General features: G+C 41.0%; 1 protein-coding gene across 2 annotated transcripts; it reads left to right on the top strand.

Moving 5' to 3' along the window:
- Positions 1–1,885: 1,885 nt before the first annotated feature.
- On the top strand, positions 1,886–20,409 carry LOC148340534 (LIM domain and actin-binding protein 1-like). Of its 2 annotated transcripts, XM_088291527.1 has the most exons (10): positions 1,886–2,130; positions 4,549–4,594; positions 5,742–6,101; positions 15,398–15,464; positions 16,437–16,525; positions 16,609–16,674; positions 16,761–16,815; positions 17,124–17,173; positions 17,251–17,384; positions 19,188–20,409. In XM_088291527.1, exons 1-10 carry the CDS (start codon positions 2,099–2,101, stop codon positions 20,191–20,193), a joined length of 1,905 nt encoding a protein of 634 aa, XP_088147653.1. In that variant the 5' UTR covers positions 1,886–2,098; the 3' UTR covers positions 20,194–20,409. The 2 variants fall into 2 exon arrangements, with proteins under 2 accessions (XP_088147653.1, XP_088147654.1); XM_088291528.1 differs by lacking the exons at positions 1,886–2,130; positions 4,549–4,594 and adding an exon at positions 4,880–5,043.
- Positions 20,410–20,830: the final 421 nt, after the last annotated feature.

Raw genomic sequence — 20,830 nt, 5'->3', positions numbered from 1 at the left:
TTCCTGCGCACAAATAATGGCTGTCATCAAGATGTGCTGAGTGTATTCTTAACAAAGCGCATTAAATCACTACTGAGTTGCATTTCAGTGGATGTTTTACTCATTAAAAAGTTGAGTTGTCTTAACAAAGAATATTCTTTGTGAACTTGATATTTGATGCAATTAGTTGCCTCACATTTTCTAAGTAGATGGATATTTTTTTCAGTGTAACAACTACACATGAAAAATACATATACGTACACTACAGCACAGTACAGTAAACGTTTGCTCAGCAGTCATCAGCATTGCGTGCAGAAAAAGACAACAAACTCAGTTTCCAAGCCGGCCTCGGTGAGTGCTGGCTGCCTGTAAAATCACTTCACATTTCTTGTCCAGACAGGAGAATGTAACCAATGACTCATCACGGAACGTTGCTCGCATATCACAATGTTCAACCAAATTTTTAATGACATTAACACGGTTGAACATTTGACTCGCTCATCTGTAAGGAGTTGAGGAACTCGCAAGTGCAGGTGAACGGTTTGAGTCCTACTGTGGGCAAAAAGTAAAATATGGTGGCGTGCCATCAGGTCCAGTAAGGCTTTCTCAACTGTCCTAAACACCATTGGAAGCGCTAACCTACATTTATATATTTTCTACCTTCTGATTGGTTGGTCTTAGCAAAACTTGTTTCAGACGTTCAAGGTTAACTAGAAAAACACATCTATACCCATCCACATCTTTGGTCAGTATGAAGTATTTTACTGACCTATATTTTTCATGTTTTTGTCACGTTATTAGACAAATGTGAATTCTGAACTGAACAGTGGTGTGTTCTTTTATTGGATGCTATGGATAGTTGTAATTGCAGCGTGACAGTGGTGCTTATAAGGATACAAATTAGGTCAGGTCAGATCGCCACTGCTAAAACGGAAACTACTGTAGTTGCTGGAGAGATGCCGATGTACCGTTGAGATGGAATCATTGCTGTGTGTTACGGATTGGTACCATAATGTTCTGCTTTCTGGACTTTTTCATATGGTTCAATTTAGTTTGAAAACAAAACGCATTTCTAGCATTTTCAAGTAACAATACATTGAGTCAAAATGTAATTTGTCACAAACAATATGTTTTAATGGTAAAAGCGTTTTTGTTGCTTGGTGACGTTTCGTCGTCTGAGTCAACGATTTCGAGTACTATTTCGATGACGTCAGCAGACTGAGTGCGTGTTTGGGTGACTGCTCACGCATCCTCGCAACTGGCTCCTCATGTCACGTATTCAAATACGTACGCATTTCTCAAAGAGAAAAGCCAGATGTTAGTCCAACAAAGAAATTTGTAATATAAAAGAACGCAAGTATTGTTAAAGAGAAAAATAGGTAATTTTACAAAAAGTTGTATTTTTCTAGATAAGAAAAAAAATGAATTTCAGAATATTTTAATTTAGAATAAATGTACTGCAATTTTGCAGGAATAAAATTCAGATTATGGGAATTAAATCATTCATTCTAAGGGAAAAAGACGTATTATGAGAATAAAAGTGTAATTTTCGACATTGAAAAACAATTTTATAAAAGTTATTTATAGAAAAAATATTTGACATTTTTTCATCATTAATACAAATTAATTTACGAATCAATGTATTCATTTTAGAGCAATAGAGTAAATATTACGAAAATAAATGAATAATGACAAGGAGGCAATTTCAAGTAGGCTTTGGTGTTGGAGGACAAACGAAGGCACCCACCATCACCAATCCATTTCCTCTTCCCTGCGACCCCACGTGGTCTTTGGGAGTGAGTCACTTCCTGGAAGGCGCCGTTGACCTTTAGTGAGAAAGAGCCAGGCTGAAGTCACACCATGACAGCTTTCCAGTAAAGCACCCAGGGAATCCCCCCCCCCCTCTCCCGGTAGCCCCCCGCCCCCGCATGACGGTCCGTCTGTTCACGATCCCGCATCGAAGAGTTCGTCGACACCAGGTGGAGGTGAGTGCTGCCTCGTGATTGGCCGAGAAGACCTCAAGGGTGCGCAGCCCTCCCCGCGTTCTTGTCCGCTCGAAAGTATTGCGAGCAGCCGCTAAGTGGGAGAAGCAGAAGGAAACGCCACAAGTGGTTGACGTATGCATACGGACGTCACTGCAAATTTTTGCTGGTATGTCATCACATTATCTATCTATCTATTTTTTTAAATCTTTTGACGAAACACAGGAAGTGACTTATTCGATATGTCTCAATCTTGTGCACGCAGGTTGGTTTGCGTATGTTAAGTGTTCCATTTTTTTTTTTGCCAAGAGCAGTTTCATACGAAAGACAAATCCTTAACTTGTTACGGAGATAAACAAATAGTGATATGGAAATGACAAAATTATATTCATGCTACTTTATTTGTAAGATGAACCTTGACACTGGAGAGAATCCGCTTTTGTCACAAGGAGAATTATTTTGAAAATCGATTAATCTGTCAATTTTTTTGAATTAATCATATTTATTTATTTTTAATTTCCATGCCTTTACTGAAAAACAGGGCAACATTTCAAATTTTCAGCGCAGAAAAAACCACAAATCAAATCTGAAAAACGGCAAAGATCATTGTTTTTCAAAATGAAAGTGTCTCTTTGTAAATGTCTTATTTGGATTGAACACAAAGACACAGTCTGTTTTTATGGAGGGCTACACAAATTGGACAGTGTTTACTGTTGAGAGTCTGAAATCAGAGGATTTGGACAAGGGCTATAAAACATCAAAATAGTTGGCAATAGAAGATATGCTTGAGAGTCATTATTTGCCCATCGATTGTTGCAACTTTCTTTCCAAATTGAATTAAGCGCGTGGAATCTGTCAAACAAAAGACATTCTTCTATCTTAAACACAGCATTCAAGTACAAATGCTCTACACTTAATTCTTGTTTTATTTGGACAAAGCAAAGAGCACGCGTATCGACATTTTCCGTCTCCTGACCTTGTCCTGCTTTTCCTTATCTATCAGTACCTGACCAAAAAGACAAACGCTGACTCATTTAAATAAGAGGTTTATTTAAAACCATAATAATGCGCCTGAGCAGGAGTTTCAGGTAAGGTGTTGTATGAGTTGAAAATATTCAGTATTGTACAGTCAATTACCATTTATTGCCAGGTGCGGGGGGTCCATTCTTGCTCCACCCACAGTAGTTGAAAATTTGTCATATGGAGAAACCTTATATGATTTGGTAATAATTTCCATTGCAATACAAATTAAACGTATTGAAACACACTGTTCTAAGGCATTGTAAATGTAATTGAACACACATACACTAAAAAAAATGCAAAAAAAAAAAAAATCACTATATTACAGTGTCTGTGTACACCCTGTGTTATTTTTTTGTATTGGTGTTCTTCAAGAATTAAGATAAAAGCTGTATTTTTATCTCAGTTTAGAAAATATAAAATATGACTATTCTGATCCTCTAATGTTTTGTTTTTAAGTGTGTTTTTACTAGAATAAAGTTACATTTTTGGAATTGAAAACTCTACATATTGCGAGAATAGTTATATATTTTGGAGGAAAAAAAGATGGAATATGCCGAGAATTATTATTTTTTTTTATCAATTAAAAAAATTGCATTATGAGAATAGCGGTAGTCTTTTTCTGGGGGCAAAAAGCCACATAGCAAATTTGTATTATTTTTTTTACCTCCTAAAATAAATCCAAATAAGTCTGTAAATATCTGAAGGGAGCAGTTCTCACTTGATCCTGGTTGCTTATCAGCGTCCAACACATTTCCTTCCACTCCTAAAAAAGTGCTGAAAGCCAAGCGTCACTGGAGCTGACAACGCCGATGGCCTGTGTATCAAAGAGTCACTGCCGAGGAACTGTCCGTCGACTCTTCTTCTCTAGCCACATCGCCCAACGCTTAGTATGACATTCCGCCCGTCTGTTGCGCGTCACTGACATGATTTCTGTGCACTTCGATTATCACTTGATCAGCCCTGACCAGTTCCTCAAGTTGCACTCAACTGATGTTCCCTGGTCCAAAAACTCTGCAATTCCATTTGTAAATATTTGCTGCCTACTTCGACAAACTTTTTGTTAAGAGGCAACTCACACAAATTGCATGAAAAGTTGACTGAACTAAACCCCAAAATATTTTTCTGCATGAGTAAACCCTATGTGCCCGCCCTGGTTAAAAAATGGTATTCCAGATAAATATTGCGTTTTTGGAATAAGAATTAACCAGACTCATTCGTCGATCTCAGGGAGCCACCATGTTGGGAAAGGGCACCTTCTGCTGGCGACCAAAACTAACATCCCAACATTTTTGGGGTTGGTCGATCTGGTAGTTGGTAAAAAAATGCTAATCGATCACTGGATTAGAAGGTTGAGCAATATATTTATTTGACCAATTTGTATATTTACTCATATTGGAAGCTGGCTATGCTGTACAAGTCCCGGTGCCGACAGAGTGCAATCATTATTTTGTCCTACATGGTTCCACAAAGATGGCGGCCACTATCCTGTCACTTAGTAAACATGACATAGACATAGTCTCCTTTCTTTGTCACGACCTTTACTGACTATTGACTTGTTCGTCAGGTACCAAATGGCTGCAGATGAAGCCAATGCAGGCAAGACGAAAATGGTAGGTGAACATGTGCCACTCAAGAATTTCAGTTTAGTTGTTGACCGATAGAAGGTGCAAATCGGCATGAGACGAGAGGTGGCGACTGCTCAATCAATTTCATGCCAATGCATGTCGAGGTGGTGTTTTGTTTGCCACCACCGAGGTTTGTACCGTCTCCCGCCTCCTTTCATTTCCTGGACTTATTTTCCCCTCTTTGCCCTCACTGACCACCTCTGTTTCTGATTTTCTCATCCTCCCCGCCCCCTCACGTCCCTCCCTCACTCCCTGTTTCCTTCCTTCCCGCTCTCGCTCTCTCTGTGTGTGCTTCTCTTGTGGGGCGTAGGGGGTGGGATAGGTACTGATCACTTCTCCTTTGCTCTCACATCTGGAGCGCCTTGTGACATTTCTCGCCGGCCGGCCGACGTTCGATCGCACCAGCGGACCACCGCTTCTCAAGCCCCTTTCAGGTTTTTTTGGCTTTAAGTCTTTATTTTCGTTACTTTCCAACTGCAACCAGCTCACCCTTGTCTGAATTGCTCTTTGTCTTTTTCTGCAGAGTTGTTTCCTGTCTCTGCTGTCTTTTTTGCTCCCCATACCCTCCCCCTCTGACAAAGTTGCTTGCTCTTAAGTTGTGTTTAAAAGGTTTCTGGCCTCACTCAGTCTGTCTTCATGGGCCTCATTGTCAAAAGTCTCCACACATATTTAAGGCAGCTTGTATCACTCATTTGTGTGTCTAAGAAATGGTGAGTCATCACATCTGGAGTCTTGATGTGGCTCAGTGGAAATGTCGACTCCAAGTTTTGTCAATCTATTGCTTTCTTTCTTGATAACTTTTGCATTTATTGTGTCCAGACAAAAAAAGGGAAGCTCTCTTACCTGGCTGAGAGTTTCGGTTTAAGAAATTGTTCGGTCAAAGAACTCTTTACACTAAAAATATTTGCATGAACACAAGAAATGAAAAGCTTGAACTTTTGTTCGCGCATTCATTATCACTTCACTGTTAACAGATGATCACTATACGGTATTTTCATTGGTTTCTAGCCAAAAGGTTTTAGGTTGTGGATAGAAATTCTAGTGCTCATTGTTGAGTGTGTTAGACCAGTCAGTGGCAAACTTTAGTTACACTGTGTTCTTTAAGTCTAACAAATAATATTCCTCTCTGCAGGTGGCAGAATCTTCGCAGTCATCTCGTCGCAGTGAGAACTCGAGAATTTTAAAGAAAAACTGGGAGCAGCAGCAAGCACCCAGCATCTCTGCCTTCCGAGGAAGTCAGCCCAGTCAATTAACGGGTGGTGAGTCGAGGCCCACGTCGCAGCTTCCGAAACCATCAGACACCCACGAGCGAGGCACAGAGTTGGCAGCACGCGGCCGTCACGCCCATCTGGAGCAGACGAATATGGAAACCAAGGCCAGCAGAGTTGCAGAGGAGCAGGAAGGAGCACTCGCAGAAGTAACCGATTTGGAAAGGCCCAGCGTTCCCCTCAACGACCTGAAGATGATTTTCGAGAAGGGCGAGGCAGACCAGGTGAGTCGTCTCCATAAGAATTAGGAACACGCTAGAACCGAATTGCTTTGCAATGTGGTCACTCCAGCTTCTCTGATTTCCAAGTCAACAACTTTGCATTTAGTTCCGTCTGCTGATAGAACAGCCTGCTGATCGGTCATGCTTTGAATCAATAAGTCTGCTTGTTGTCAAAAAGCCTCGGAGGCGTCACGCTCCTCGTCACATGGCGCGCTCTCCCCTCGCTATCCTTCCCCTCAGCTGATGGCTTGTCACTTCATGCTCCAAAAGGGGGGCTAATGCTTAAAAGTGGAGCATGACAGTGGGCGTGTTGAGCCTGCAGTCATGCATGTCTGGCAAAATGTAAAGTTGGAGTCATTAATGAAAACAATGAACCACGAAGAAGTGATTCTGAAGCTTTTTGGTGGAGAGTATTCATTGGCTGACTTGACCGAATGCTCCCACAAATAGAACTGTGAGTAATTGACTGCACTGCCCCCGAAAATTGTTTGTAATTGCCTCTATTAACAGTCTATACTATAAATAAAGCATACAATGAGACCTAAGCAATTTACAATTATTTAAAATTCATTGCACAACAATAATCTTATAATTAAATTACAGCTGATTTGATTTAAAATGTGTGGCAAAGACTCTTGTAACTTATTCCGCTAACAACCCGGGTTAAACGTAGCTCCTCCCCTACCCGTTGTCATTCACACAATTGAATAATATTAGTTTGATGTTCAACTAAAGTGCTTCACATCCCATACTGGGTAAATAATTTACTGAGTAATTTGAGACACGATCAACATTTCAGGATACAGTCGTCCCTGATCATATTTTATCTTTTTTTTTTTTTTTTTTTGCAGATTGACAATATCGCATGACTAATTTTATTTTGCAGATAATTCGCTAAGATGTTTAATTTTATGGTGATCATTTTTCCACACAGACTAATGTTACTACAGACTCACGTAGCAAGGAGTACGAGCCAGGAGGAAAGTGTGTAAAAGAGAGGATGTTTGTAGCGTGGGATCATTTCCCACTTGAAAGAAAAGATAACATGCAATGTTACTCCTGCAAAGGAGAACTGGTTTTCGCTACTGCACGTCTAACATAAAGTCATAGTTAGTCTACCACCTCTAGAACCAATTGTAATCCCTCCATAGGTGATCTTGGATAGACACGGCCGCTGGTGCACTTTCAATCGCTTTATCAAACAAATGGTAGCTGAAGAAACGCGCAACAAGCGCGTCACAACTCTGAGCCAAAGCTAACAACAGCAAACTGCACTCTCATTCGCTAAAATAAGATAAGAAAAGATAAGGCAACCTTTTATCGGTCACAGTATGGGGAAATATGAATCAGCAGCAATAGTAGAGACAGGAAATGAAAAAAATATCATGCAAGAGAAGACACAAAACAGAAACTGAAATTTTTGTTCAGGCTTAAACTATCCAGTTGTTGTTCTAGTTGTGTACTGTATGTTCTTAGTCAAACGTCACCCACCAGATCAGGCTGGCTGAACATATTTCTTGTGACATTTTTATTTGGTAGTATGCTGTGAGTTTTTTTTTTTAGAAAATATGTCGCTTGGCGCAATAAAAGTCGGAAAACGGTAACCTAAATACGGTTATCCCCATTTATTGCGGGAGTTCTGTCCCAAACCACCCGCGATAGTTGAGAATTTGCCTTATAACGACACCATAATAAAAAAAAAATGTTAATATAACCCTCCCACAAATTATAATCGAATCAAAACTTTTATAAACACATTTTTAAACATATTGCAATCATTAAAAAAATGTTCGAAAGAATCATCTGTGACATAGCAGGACCAAGTGAGGGATTACTATAACCTGCAACGCTATCATAAGAAGGCATTTATTCACATATTGCAAAAAGAATAAACAGACAATTAGAGAGAGTCTAAGGCCCGCTCGGTCACATGGCCACGCATAATGAATGTTCATCATTAATGCGGTCACTCCTTATTATGTCAACAAAGAGTAAGAGCAGTTGAAAGCATTCAAGCTCCAGCGTGTGTGTCTTTAAGCCATCACGTGTCATCATAAAGGATGTGACGCGAGCTGCACAGTTCTTGTCAGATGATGAGCACAGTTAGCGACTGGCGAGCAGTCGAGCGCACGCGCCAGGACGGGCCCTTTCCATTCAAGCAAGTGAGTATGGACTCAATTTCATCAACATCCAGTGAACAGCAAAACCTCATTTTGATGGTGCTGTCTTGGAATGAAAATCAATGCAGACAAGAAAGTTTCCTAAAGTGCAAGTCACGCTTGCTTTGTTAGGGAAAAAAAAAAAATCCCGTTTTAAAGTGAGCACAGGTTCAAATCGTCTTGATAGAAAGCTTGGAGCAAACCCTCCAAGCAAAGATACGCCACACTTAGGAATGTTCGCCTGTCCACTCATGTGACCTTTTTTTTTTTCTTTTATCTTTGGATCAGGAATGTCTTTGTATTGAGTTCACCAGAGCGGCGGCCTGCTTAGACATGACTGGCAGTCATCAGCCATACTTCAACTTGATGTCAGATCAAAACACATGACAGGGAAAAAAAACAACCCATCTAATATGCTGCAGACTTTGACAATCATCACTTTGTTACTATTGACTTTAACACTTTGAAGCGACAGTATGTAACCTTTGCTTCATGACTACAATGAGTCATGTTTGTATAGTGACGGCTAGTTCGGGCAGACTTGCACAAATGAACCATACATAGGAAACGGCAATTATTATTAATATACAAGGTATTATTGCATTACATTGGTTTTGAGAAGCGGTCATTTGACTATGGATTATTTTGTTCGGTTGTCATGAATAAGCTTGTATTAATGGTATGTGTGCATGTGGTCGAAGGTGGAAGTTGTCATGAAAACTGCCACTAACACTAACAAGTGCAAAACTGTCTTGCACATATACTTGTCTGTCAGCGAAGGGAAAGTTGAACTCAAGTAGGCATCAGAGCACTCAACTAGCTAAAAGTATACTAGTTAAAAAAAAAAAAAAATTTTTTTTTTTTCAGTGAAGTGTCTAGTGATTTTGTGTGGACGTGAACCAACAAAAAGTATTAACAGTTGATCCAATTCAGAATTGTACGCTATGGGGACTGGACCTGACTGCGAAAAGCAAAAATCTAGAAATAATTGAAGCCTATATACATATAGATGAGACGAAATTTCATAAGTCCAGCTTTTATTTGCGATTATTTACTTCTGGATGTGTTAAACAATTCAGGACAGAGCACCTTTTATTTCAAGCCGCACTTTTCAAATAAGCAAAAGTATTGGGATGCACATAGCTGAATTAAATTAAAGTGAATAGCATGTTAATATTTACTTTACTTGCATCATGTCCGCAATCTAATGCCTTCACCAGAGTGTTTCTTTCTTCATTTGATATTGTTTACCATGCTTTTGCTGCAGCTTCTTTGAGTTTTAGGTTTGGTGATTGACTAGGCCAGTTGAAGACCTTCCACTTTTGTGTTGGCAGAGTGTTTCGGGTCATTGTCTTGTTGCATGATGGAACTTCTCCCGATTAGTTTGGATACATTTTATGGTTAACTGCCAGTCAAATTGGTTTTGTAGACTTCAAATTTCATTTAGCTGCTACCATCATGAGTTCATCATCGATGCAGACTAGCGACCCTGTTTCCAGAAGCTGCTATGCAATCCCAAGCCATGACATCACCTTCAGCACGCTTCACAGATGAGCTTGGATGTTTTAAATCTTAAACGGATCCTTTCTTTGTACGCACTTTGGCCTTTCTATCCCTTTGGTAGAGGTAAATCTTGGGTTTATCAGTCCATGAAATTTTGATCCGAAGCTTTCGTGGCTCACCTATGTGGTGTACTTCTTAAAAAAAAAAAAAAAATCCAATATGGCCTTTCAGTTCTTTTGTCTGTAGAGTGGTTTGTATCTTGTGGTATGGCCTGGATACTGAATTTCGTTTCTCAGTCTTTTTCAAACAATGGCTTGTGATACCTTAACCCCGCCCTGTGGAGGCGTTCTTGGGGGTGGAAAAAAGTTTTTATTTCATCGCACACTGTGGCGACGCGCTGCTTGCAAAGATTCCATGAAACTTTTGCACACGCAAGGCTTGCCAAAAACATCTTACTGATCTGTTTTCCGGTTGTTCTTTTCCATTAATTGTGTATTTATTGAAAATTAAAAAAAAACAAAAACAACAGCTTATGTCCTGCTTATGGAAAGCGCAACATCAAGTATTTGTCTTCTTTCCAGCATATGACAGATGGAGGCAAGTGCAGCCTTCGCATTTGGGCTATGTTTGTGTCATCAACTGCTGTTAATGCCCTTGGCTGTTGTTCGATGTCTGTTGCTCAGCACACCTGTACCCGGTTGTTCAATTCTCTCAACGCGGTTAAATTTTTAATCCGTCGTTAGCTAACCGACTGTTAAAGATGCTTTGTTCAAAACATGGTGAGCCATTTTGTCAGTTAACTGCATCGACAAAGTTAACGGTGTATTAATGTCACCAGTATATCCCGAAATTCCTCATTTTGTTTCCTTCCGGGCGGCTTTAAAAAAAAAAGGATAGCCAAATGATGCTGAGCACTCCTCGGAAAGAAAAAAAAAAAAGAAGCAGGAATTGTTCTGTTGACGAGGAGATTGTAATTCAGTCTAAGGTTGAAGCAAGAATGCCAAATTAGAAATACTTTTGAAAATCTTTTTTTTTTTCTGGCAATGAAAATTAAATGGAGTCAGAATTCCGCTGGCGTGTGAAAGGCCATAGTTGGCTATCAGTGGAATCACTTCGTAGAATGAATATCATGTGATGGCATTTGTTGTAAAGGGGAATAAAATACTTTTAAAGCCTGAAAATAGGCATATGGTAAAATTGGCAGCTACACGTTGGCTCGGTCAGAGCGCAACACTTGGATTTATGCAGTATGTAAGCGCAGCCTTGTAAAAGTAGCTTTATTGCGTAGTTGTCTGATTATGAAATACTGGAGCTGCATGAAAGGACACGTACGGTCAATTGGATGCGAGTACGGAGGGTCTCACAACGGTGCCCACTGTGTGTCTTTGTAAGGGCGATGATGTCATGCTGTGTGCTCATGATCATCAGATGATCACAAACCTCATCAAAGCTCACATCAATCTTGCCCCCCCCCCAAAAAAAACAAAAATGAACAAAAAACAAAATGCACTCACACTTGAAACCTCACCTCCACCTCCACTTTTGGTTAACCCTTTAATCCAGCCATCTCTCTCTAAATACGCCCCTCCCCCATCCAGTTCTTCACCCCTCCCATCTTTCCTGTCTCGCACAACTACACCCCTGTCGCCCCATTGTCAGGCCGGGAAAGAAAAGCGGCCCTTTTGCCATCGGCTGGCCACACATGCAAAACGCAACGGTTTGCCAGCCTTCTCTGCCGCCCTAAATGACCACAAGCCCTCGTCTACATTTACAATCCAATTGTAATATTTTCTTACATTTGCCTGCGCTGCTTTAAGTATGTGGCTATTTTTTTTTTGTCCAATCAGATTTCAGGCTTTGTGTTGCCGTGCCCTTTTAATCTGCCCACGGCCTTCCCGAAAAATGGTCCTCGCCGACTTAATTTAAACTAGCAACAGAGCAGTTTCTTGAGCCAATCACATTTCAAATACAGTAGCCAGCCAACAATATTAACATTCTTTGTTGGTTGGGCAAGGGGAAATTTGAATAGCAAACTATGTCTGCTGCGATCTGCGGAACATGAATAAATTTGAAATAAAATGTCTGGTATGATTTTATTTTGTTTTTTGTCATGTTTTCAACTACAACGTACCGTATATCCTGTTGTATTATGTTTTTGTATAGTATGGATGAGTTCTATATTTCCGACATACTGATTAGCATTAAGCTAGCAGACTGAAAGGCTAAGCTATGATTGTTTTTAAAATCACAATGTGATTTTCTTGTTTTGTTTTTGAGGAACCTTCAACTGGGAGTGGCAGCTAGAAGCCTATTTTTGAACAATTGTTTGTATTTGAGTGTGCTGATGGTGAAGTGAGTTCGGTTCACTGCCACCGTATGTCACTCGTATGTCAATTTGTCCTTGTAAGTCAAACCAAAGAATTGTCTGAATGATGGCTCATAGCGCGAAAAACTCTGGTAACTTGTATCTAAAGGCACAACTGTACCCATACGCATGCCTGGGACATGATGACTAACCAGTTGTGGCTGTGGTTCCAGTCATGTGACATCATCTGGATTTACCAGGCAGGGGAGTTTGCTGCCAACTCCACCGATCGTGCACTTCATCAATGAACGTTGCTTGGAAACAAGCAGAGCAAACTATTAATGATTAATGTGACCAAAGTATGTTCATTAGTGCCCCTCCCCCAATTCAAAGAGGGTGCTGGTCCACATGATGACTTTGATTTATCTAAACACATAAGTGCCATCAAGTTTGTTTAACCACCTAAATCATGAGTAGTAGATGCAGCCTACTTGTTTGTGGTTTTTCAAATGGCACACTACCTTGACACTGCAGATTTTCATAAGTGAACGGGCGACACTTGTCAAGTTGTGTACTCAGTTCAAGTCCACGTTGAGTCTTTTCTAAGTTTCAGCCAACAAAGTCATGTCCTAAAATTGGCGACTGAAATCGGACTTGAGTCATGCAACTCAAGTCCCTGAGCTTCTGTAGTAGCTTGGCCTTGATGGGTGAAGCATGTTGCGTGCTCCGATTTGCATCATGGAAGCCTCATCCAGACCTTCTTGATTAAGCCCCTTGAAACCCACTCCTCCCCTTTTGATCCCGTAAACCATCCAGCATGAAACCCCCCTGCTGCACCTGCTCCCTGTCGCCATCGCCTCCGCCTTCCCCCGAAGCCTCCCCGGGGGCTCCGCTCAAGCCCTCATCCCTTCTGTGTCACGAGCCAGTCTGCGCCTGGAACACCGCGTTGCCTGAACGTCTGCGCCGGCTTCTTCTTCCGTCTCAGTCATTGTTTGGCTTCACAAGAGGTATAGCTACGTATGTGCTTTTGTTTGCTCTTTGCTCTCAATGATCTCTTCCAAGTTTTCTGCTTTGTTGTTGTTGTAATGAAAGCTGCCTCTCAAAGTTGCCTTCATTGGGGAGGTTAAAGGGGCTCTTTGGAGCCAAACATTTTTTGCGTGTGCTGAGTAAAATGTTTTTCTTCTTGGAATTTGCTTTTTGAAGGCTTCATGTGACGCCACTGTGTGTTCTTAATTTGGTTGTGTATGTGCGAGACTGCGTGTCATCCTGGAAGGAAGCTTTAATGGCATCAAGATTAGCAACGAGTCTTTGTCTGGCCCGTTGATCCACCCTCCTGAGAGTCCGCGGGCGTGTTTACCTCAGGCTGGCCACATGTTTGCACCCCCTCCTCGTGTGTCTGGCGATACACCCCGCAACATCTGTTGGTCCGTCCTCTAAGCAACTTGGTCCCCAAGCCCTCCACCCCCAAGCCCTCGGCCTGTGGAACATAATCCGCCTTTGGGGATTGCTCCATTACCATGGAGGTGGTTTGGGAGTGAAGTGGGGCTGCTTTAGCCCACATTTTTGGTCTCTGGTTATCTCATACCTTGTCAAACGTTGGACTCGCTACAATTGAATTATTGAAATTGCTTCAATTATGCAATTTGCGCACCCCAAGATAAATAAAACCTGCCCATTTTTGACATTCTGACAGTTCAAATTTCTTCACCAATTCAAACCTTTCTAAATTAAAAATATACACCTAGTTCAGGAAATCCAACTATCCCGCATTTTCTATAACAAAAAAATACCTGACTGAAATAAATAGAAATGTTACGAATTTTGCTCATATTTGACAACTTCAACTTGATAGAAACTATTTCAAGTTGAAACCGCTCATTTCACAGTTCCACAACGAACTACGCTGTGAAACGAACACGTTGTCATCCATTTGGTCTTTTGTTTTACGGTATGTTCTGCTCAATTCCAGAAGGACTGGGCAAGCTTCATGATTTCGATTTTGGTGAACGTCATGACTGGTTGCTACATGAGGCTTGAGTAACTATGATATCATTTTCAGTCGACAGCCAGTAGCAAAACTGCCGCCCCCTGAGATGGATAAAAACTTGTGCAATTTGCTGCTTAATTCCGATTCCACAAAGGCGATATTAATCAGAATGCCACATTTGTCTGTATACTGGCCTCACGTTGTTCTGCTTGAAAAACTAACAGGAAGAGAACATTTGACATGTTGCTCTTTAAAGAATGCGCATGTTGATGGGAGACAAAACAAGCCAGAGCTCGCGTTACGTTCCATTACACCGTGATCAAGTGAGGGCAAAGGCCTGCACTTTCAATTCTGTTCCAATTCTTGTAACAAATGCAGCACTCCTGAATAGTACGATCGTGTTTCTCTTCTGTCCTTTTTGTGAACTCCGACCTGCTCATGCCTGACGTTTGTGTGAAACAAAACGCGAGCAGCATTGGGACAAGAAGGCGGCTACTAAATGAGTCAAGCCAGGAAAGACTAATTGTTTTTTTTTTTTTTTTTTTTTTTTTTAATTTCACTGCTTGGCCTACTCGCGTAATGTGTGAGATGAGTGGTCAATCAACACAATCCGGCCAAGATGTTCAATCAATGGTTGTCTATTAACACCAGGAGTTGGCATGATCCCTCCCACCCTACCTTGGCTCTCTGCTCACCATGCATACCACCACTCGCAATCTGCATTCTAGCAGTTTTGGTCGCTCATTCTTTTTAATTTTCTGCCCCAAACAACAGGATCACTGTGCAACAAAAATACAAAAACTCTCCTTATTTATTCTAATATTGATTTATAGGTTAAATGATACACTTGTTTTTAGCATATTATGAAATTTCTATTCATGTGCTATGATGTCATGCGTTATGTAATTACGAAATTATACCACATTTTACAGTTTATATTTGCTTTGTTTGACTCACTTTTCTGCATACACTGTCGGCATTGCAAATGAGAATCTGTTGTAAATTGCCTTAACTGGATAAATAAAGTTTAAATAAAACAAATCTATACAAATACAGATAACTCAAGTGACGTGTTTTGTCTTCTGCTGATCAGACGGGTTGTCTGTCGGGCTTTCTGAGCTCATTAAGGGGATTAAAGTGGTGGGGAGATGAACACGCGCACACACGCACGCGCACACACTTACACGAAACAGTGGATTTGCATTTTGGATTCCTCCGATGAACGTTAACTGTGCATGTCGGCGCAAGAGTGTGTGCCATGCAGGACACACTCTCAAGCAGTTTATTGCTCTCAGGCTTGTGTTTAATTGCCTCCTATTTTGTTTTCCTGCTGTATTCTTTACAGGTGTCTCGAGAGCAGTCAAGCAGAGGGAACGGCGTGAATACGTCCAACATGGAGCAGCTTCTGGGGGGTATGAACTCTGCCTAAATGTGTCTATCTGAATGCAACATGTTTCAACCCTTGAGTATATTTTGCACAGAATATGGTTGCATATTAACTTTGCAAACCACTTTTCATGCAGAACTCAGCGCAATGCAATAACTGTGAATACATTCAAGTGCTGTAACTAACATTTACTTAAATAGTCAATTATAATTATTTGTTGATTATTTTTCAATTGATGAATTGGATAAAAAAAAAACTTTTACATCCTTTTGCTTAAAAACAGGACATTATGTCAACTTGACAGTGCAGAAAATGTAGAAACTGGTTTGGCCCTTAGCTCATTCACTACCAGTCGAATAAATAAAAATGGATTTTTGACGTCTTTAGCCGTCAATGGCAGTAAATGAATCAACTCATTAGGTTTACATTTCCAAAGTAAAATCAGGTGTTTTGCAAATGTGTGTTCTTAATGTGAGAAATCTGAGAATGAATACTGTTGAAAGGCTGAAATTGCAAGGATTTTGGACAATGTTAAATTCAACAAGGCCTCCAAACAATTTAGCACTTTTCAAAATAGTTGTCCATACATTTGCCAGTCGATTAATTGTTGCACTCCTAGCGCTTTCACATGACTAGAGAGTCACGTATAACATCACAGTTGCTCAGGGCGCTGGTAACAACCAATCATGGCTCAGCTTCAGAAAATAGGTGAGCCGTGATTGGGCAATACCTGAGCATCTCCGATGTCATTTTCAATCAATAGACAGTGGAAAAAATGGCTAAAATGGGTAGATTTTGCTGCTTAAGTCATATTCCGCAAGCGCAATATTGATCAGAAGACCATGTTTAGACTTTGAAGACACATTGAACACGTTATTGCAAAGACCTTTTCGAGGTCGACTTCCCCTTTAACAGTTTGACCACAAAACAAGGAACTGCCATCAGCAGAAGACGCTTTTGCTCTCACCTTTAATGCGTTGTCTTGTGTTTGCATCAGACGGAAGTCTCGCAGAATCAACTCCTCTCCGAGACAGGATGGCCCTCTACCAGGCAGCCATCTCCAAACAGGATGGCACCCCGGTCAATGTGAGTACTGGACACACTCCCAAAGATCCATTTAGTAAATAAATAAATAAAATACATTAATGTTACTCTATTATCACTCGCAGACCGATCTGCAAGAAACATTTGGTGGCAAACAGAAGGAGAACGTCCCACCCTTCTCCCTCGACATGGTGAGGGCTGCTCAGTCCTAACTGGGCTACAATGATGACTTTTGGATCATTAACATATGACGGACATTGTTTCTCTCTTGTTGCAGAGTCCGGAATCGGAGTCACCAAATAACAGAAAATGTTTCAATGCTGAGAACAACGGTAATGTATTTAAACATTGTGGATTATCAATATAAATTTCTGCAAACTGAGTCTCATCAGTCTCAAGTTATTTCAGTGATAATTGTAGCGTTTTCCTTCTGTAACAATTGAATTTATTTGAATCACAAACTAATTGTTGGGAGAACTTAATCTAAGCAATTCCACAGAATTCTACGTTTGTCTTGTATGAGTGTTCGGTATACTTCCAGTCTGGCAATATTGTTTCCTGAAAAAGAAAATCGACTGAACAGCTGCTCAATAGCACCACCCATTGTTCAAATTGCCCAAATGTTGATTTGCTGCCACAGGTCCTGGTGCTGGCAATGCCGCTTCCTGTTCTCCGGCCAAAACTCCAAGGGTGAGTCAGACGTACCTAAACACACATCTACTCACTCTACTCGCACTCACATGTATACAATTTGATATTCTGAGCAGAATTTCCGTCTGCCTGTTCGGGAAGTGTGCGTGTCCTGTCAGAAGACGGTGTATCCTCTGGAGAGGCTGGTGGCCAATCAGCAAGTCTTTCACAGCGCCTGCTTCCGCTGCTGCCACTGCAACACCAAACTCAGGTAAGAAGGCAATAACTAAATAAATAAATCTCATAAAAACTACAATATTAAACATTAGCAATAACTAAATAAATCAAATAATTTTGAGATTATGTATGCTACCTGATTTGGAGTGTAACGAAAACAAATGTGAAATAATGAAAATTGAAAAATGGTTGTGATTCCACCAATCCAAATCGAATCGTTCCGTTTTAAAATGCACTGTTCTTGAACAGGATTGGACCACATAAATTGAGATGGTAGCAAATTATCTTTTATGGGGGAGGGATGCAAACCAGGTCTAAGTAGTGGGGGTGTTACAAAAACAGTTTGGACTGGATTTTTTTTTTTTTATTTAAAAGATGGGATTGTATCAAATTGTTTCATTTTAAAATATATGGAGATACGTATCGAATTGTCTTTTACTGGAGAGCTATGTAGTGGAAGGAAATGACAAATTGATTGAAAATGACAGAAAAGGTACACAGCATACCCTCTCCAACTGTGCTGTATCGTATTGAATTAAATCGCAGTCCCACTGTTCCAATTTCAAATCGAAGCGTCCTTGAATCCTTTCGCACCCGGCATGTGGAAAAATGTACTGAATCAACTTTTTTAAAATTTCTTTTTTAAGAGAGATGACACCCCTAATATGTAGGTTTAAAACATTTTTTTAATTTTTATTGATCTCAGTACTTATTACACTTCTTTCAGACTACTACTGTACTCTAACAAGGAGCTGAATGGTATTTACGTGTTAATAAAATGTCAAATAAAGACAATTTGTGAGGTTATTGTACATCTGGGGTTCATCTTGACACTTCACCTGAAAGCTACAGCAACGCAAACCTTTTGTGAGTAGTATCTATTATTTTTTTCAAATTCACTTTCAATTTTAATATTCAGACCATTAATAGTATTTTAGTCGTAAATTTGTATTATTTTTTATGTACAAACAGATCTTGTGATATTTTTATTTTCCACCTGTTCGTATATTCTGTGGAACCTCCTCAGCGATCGCTGAAAAGACACTCATTGGAGTTTTTGTGATCTCTTTTTTAATGCTCGTTAGATGCCACCAGATGGCGCCAAAGGAAAGTAGTATTTTTTCCCCCCAAGGAAGTACGTTTAGTTTTTCATTTTGATTGTGAGACTTAAATCTTTGTTAGAGAGGAGATAACTTGAGCCCGGGTTGTAAGCAGAAGCTTGAGTGTCAAATCTGTCTGTCAGTCATTTCTAGTGTTTTGACATCGCAGCTTGCAGTATTATTTATGGTTAAAACTGTTCTCAAACCTTTTACACTAAGTATCAATACCCCCCTTGCCCAGAAAAGTGACTCTTAAGTTACCACGATAACGACAACATTAGACAGCTTGTCAACATCACATGAGCAAACACAGAAAATAGGTGAGCCGAGCAACTGCCATTTTCCGACGTGGAAAAATCGATTCCCCTTGAGATGGATAAACACGGGTGGAGTTTGCTATTTAATTCATGTTCCACAAATTCAATATCAATCACGATGCCGTTCTTAGACAAGTGGGATCGTATAGAACATATTATTGTAAAGAAATGTTTTTACGTAATTCCCCTGTCATTTAAACCCTTGTAACATGCACATTTTGGACATTTAATTGTTTCAAATAATTTTATCATGAGCCACTAGGCGGCGTTCATGTACCATGCTATGGGAATCACTCGTTTAAACTACCAACATGCTTTTTTTTTTTTTAAATGGGGCTGAGGAGATATTGGTCAAATGATCACGTGCACGTGGAGCTGTAATACTCATCTCATTTTCTTTTGCCCTCGCTCGCCATCTAGTTTGGTCAACTACGCCTCCCTGCACAACAACGTGTATTGCAAGCCGCACTTCTGCCAGCTCTTCAAGGCCAAAGGTAATTACGATGAGGGCTTTGGCCACCGGCCCCACAAGGAATTGTGGGAAAGCAAAGGCGAAGCAGCGGAGACGTCCACACTGTTGACACCGAAGACTTCACCGCACGTCACCAAGAGCCCCTCTTCCATCAGCTCTGAGCTGGTGAGCCCCAGTGTGGAGGACTCCCCGCTTGCCAAGGTCAACGTTCTGACTGCCACCATGGAGGCCTTGGGACAAGGAAGCCCGGAGAAGAACGACAAGCCGGCAGAGGCACGCAGGCTGAAAATATCCTGGCCGCCGCGACCGGAGTGTGATGACAGCCACGGCGGAGCAGCGATGCCCGCCGACTCAACCGGCAAGTCCATCCGAGCCAAGTGGCCCCCGGAGGACAACGGCGACTCCTACTACTCCTCCTCGTCCGAACAAGCCGGTGGAGCTTCCTGCCTGCGGAGGAGCTCCTCCTTGAAGGAGCGCTGCATGCCCTTCACGCTGGCGGGCCAAGTTGCCGCCGCCGAGCCCAGGGAGTGCCCAAGCAGGGAGCCGCAGCCCGGTGGGCCGTTGCCGGGCAACCACACGCCCACGGAGGACAGCTGCGTGGATGTCAACAGCAGCTTTGGAGAGGAAGGTGACGACATGCTGGAGAAGGGAGACCAATACGCGATGAAGGGAGAAGACGGGCCAAAGCGTCAAATCACCCATGAGGTCAGTGCAGTGGGTCCAGCTCACCTGGAGGAGCAACTGGAGGACAATGAAGAGGACGAAGAAAAGCTGATACCAGAGAAGTCTTCTCAGGAGGACGAGGTGGAGGCCAGCCGCTCGCCGCAGGATGTGGGCTTCTGGGAGGGTGAGGAAGCCGACGAAAAGCCGGAGCTGGAGACGCTGACCGTGGAGGAAATGATCAAGCAAAATCGCTACTACGATGAAGAGGAAGATGATGATGATGATTTCTAAATCACGATGATGTCTCGTTACTTCCTGCTCCACATGCCAACTTGCCCCAAGTTTCAGGTTGAACACAACCAAGTTCTTGAACTGTGCCTCTTTTCTACATTCAAAGCCATTCCAATGTTTTCTTTCTCTGACCTTTTTTTTTTAAGTGAAATGTATTTAAAACTTTGTCCGAGTTAAATATTTAGATAATAATAAAGGCCCAAAGACTCAAATGTATTTTACCCAACCTTTTCAAATTAGAATTTTAAAAAAGGCCCAAAGACTCAAATGTACCCAACCTTTTCAAATTTGAATTTTAATGTTATGCCACTGCTGCTCAAGGTTTCTTCATTCCAAATTACAATGTGAACATTAATTAATAAAACAAACCCTTGAATCTGTTGCTATTTCAAATCCTATTTTCCTTTCGTATGTTCATCTTGGAAAATTTAACCAAGACTGGATAATCTGATTGGACTGTTTCTAAAGACATGACTATTTAAATAAATTGTGTACAAAATATTGGAGTTATTATTCTTCTGTGAAAGTTGATGTATGGTGAGAAGTAGTTTTAAGGAGCCTTCTTTAGGTTTATGCCAAACTCGCTTTTCCACACATCAAAACTTATTTCCCCCAAAACTAAAAGTTCTAGTTGATG

Source organism: Idiotropiscis lumnitzeri, chromosome 3 (genome assembly GCF_059441095.1).
Source record: "Idiotropiscis lumnitzeri isolate Australia: NSW breed Sydney's pygmy pipehorse chromosome 3, RoL_Ilum_1.0, whole genome shotgun sequence".
Classification (NCBI taxonomy): Eukaryota; Metazoa; Chordata; class Actinopteri; order Syngnathiformes; family Syngnathidae; genus Idiotropiscis; species Idiotropiscis lumnitzeri.
This window is presented reverse-complemented; position numbering and strand designations above follow the sequence as displayed.

Coding starts and splice junctions, on each gene's coding strand:
- LOC148340534 (XM_088291527.1), top strand. CDS start 2,099: ATGCATACGGACGTCACTGCAAATTTTTGCTG. Junction 16,526..16,608: donor AGGATGGCACCCCGGTCAAT/GTGAGTACTGGA, acceptor TATCACTCGCAG/ACCGATCTGCAAGAAACATT. Junction 17,385..19,187: donor CACTGCAACACCAAACTCAG/GTAAGAAGGCAA, acceptor CTCGCCATCTAG/TTTGGTCAACTACGCCTCCC.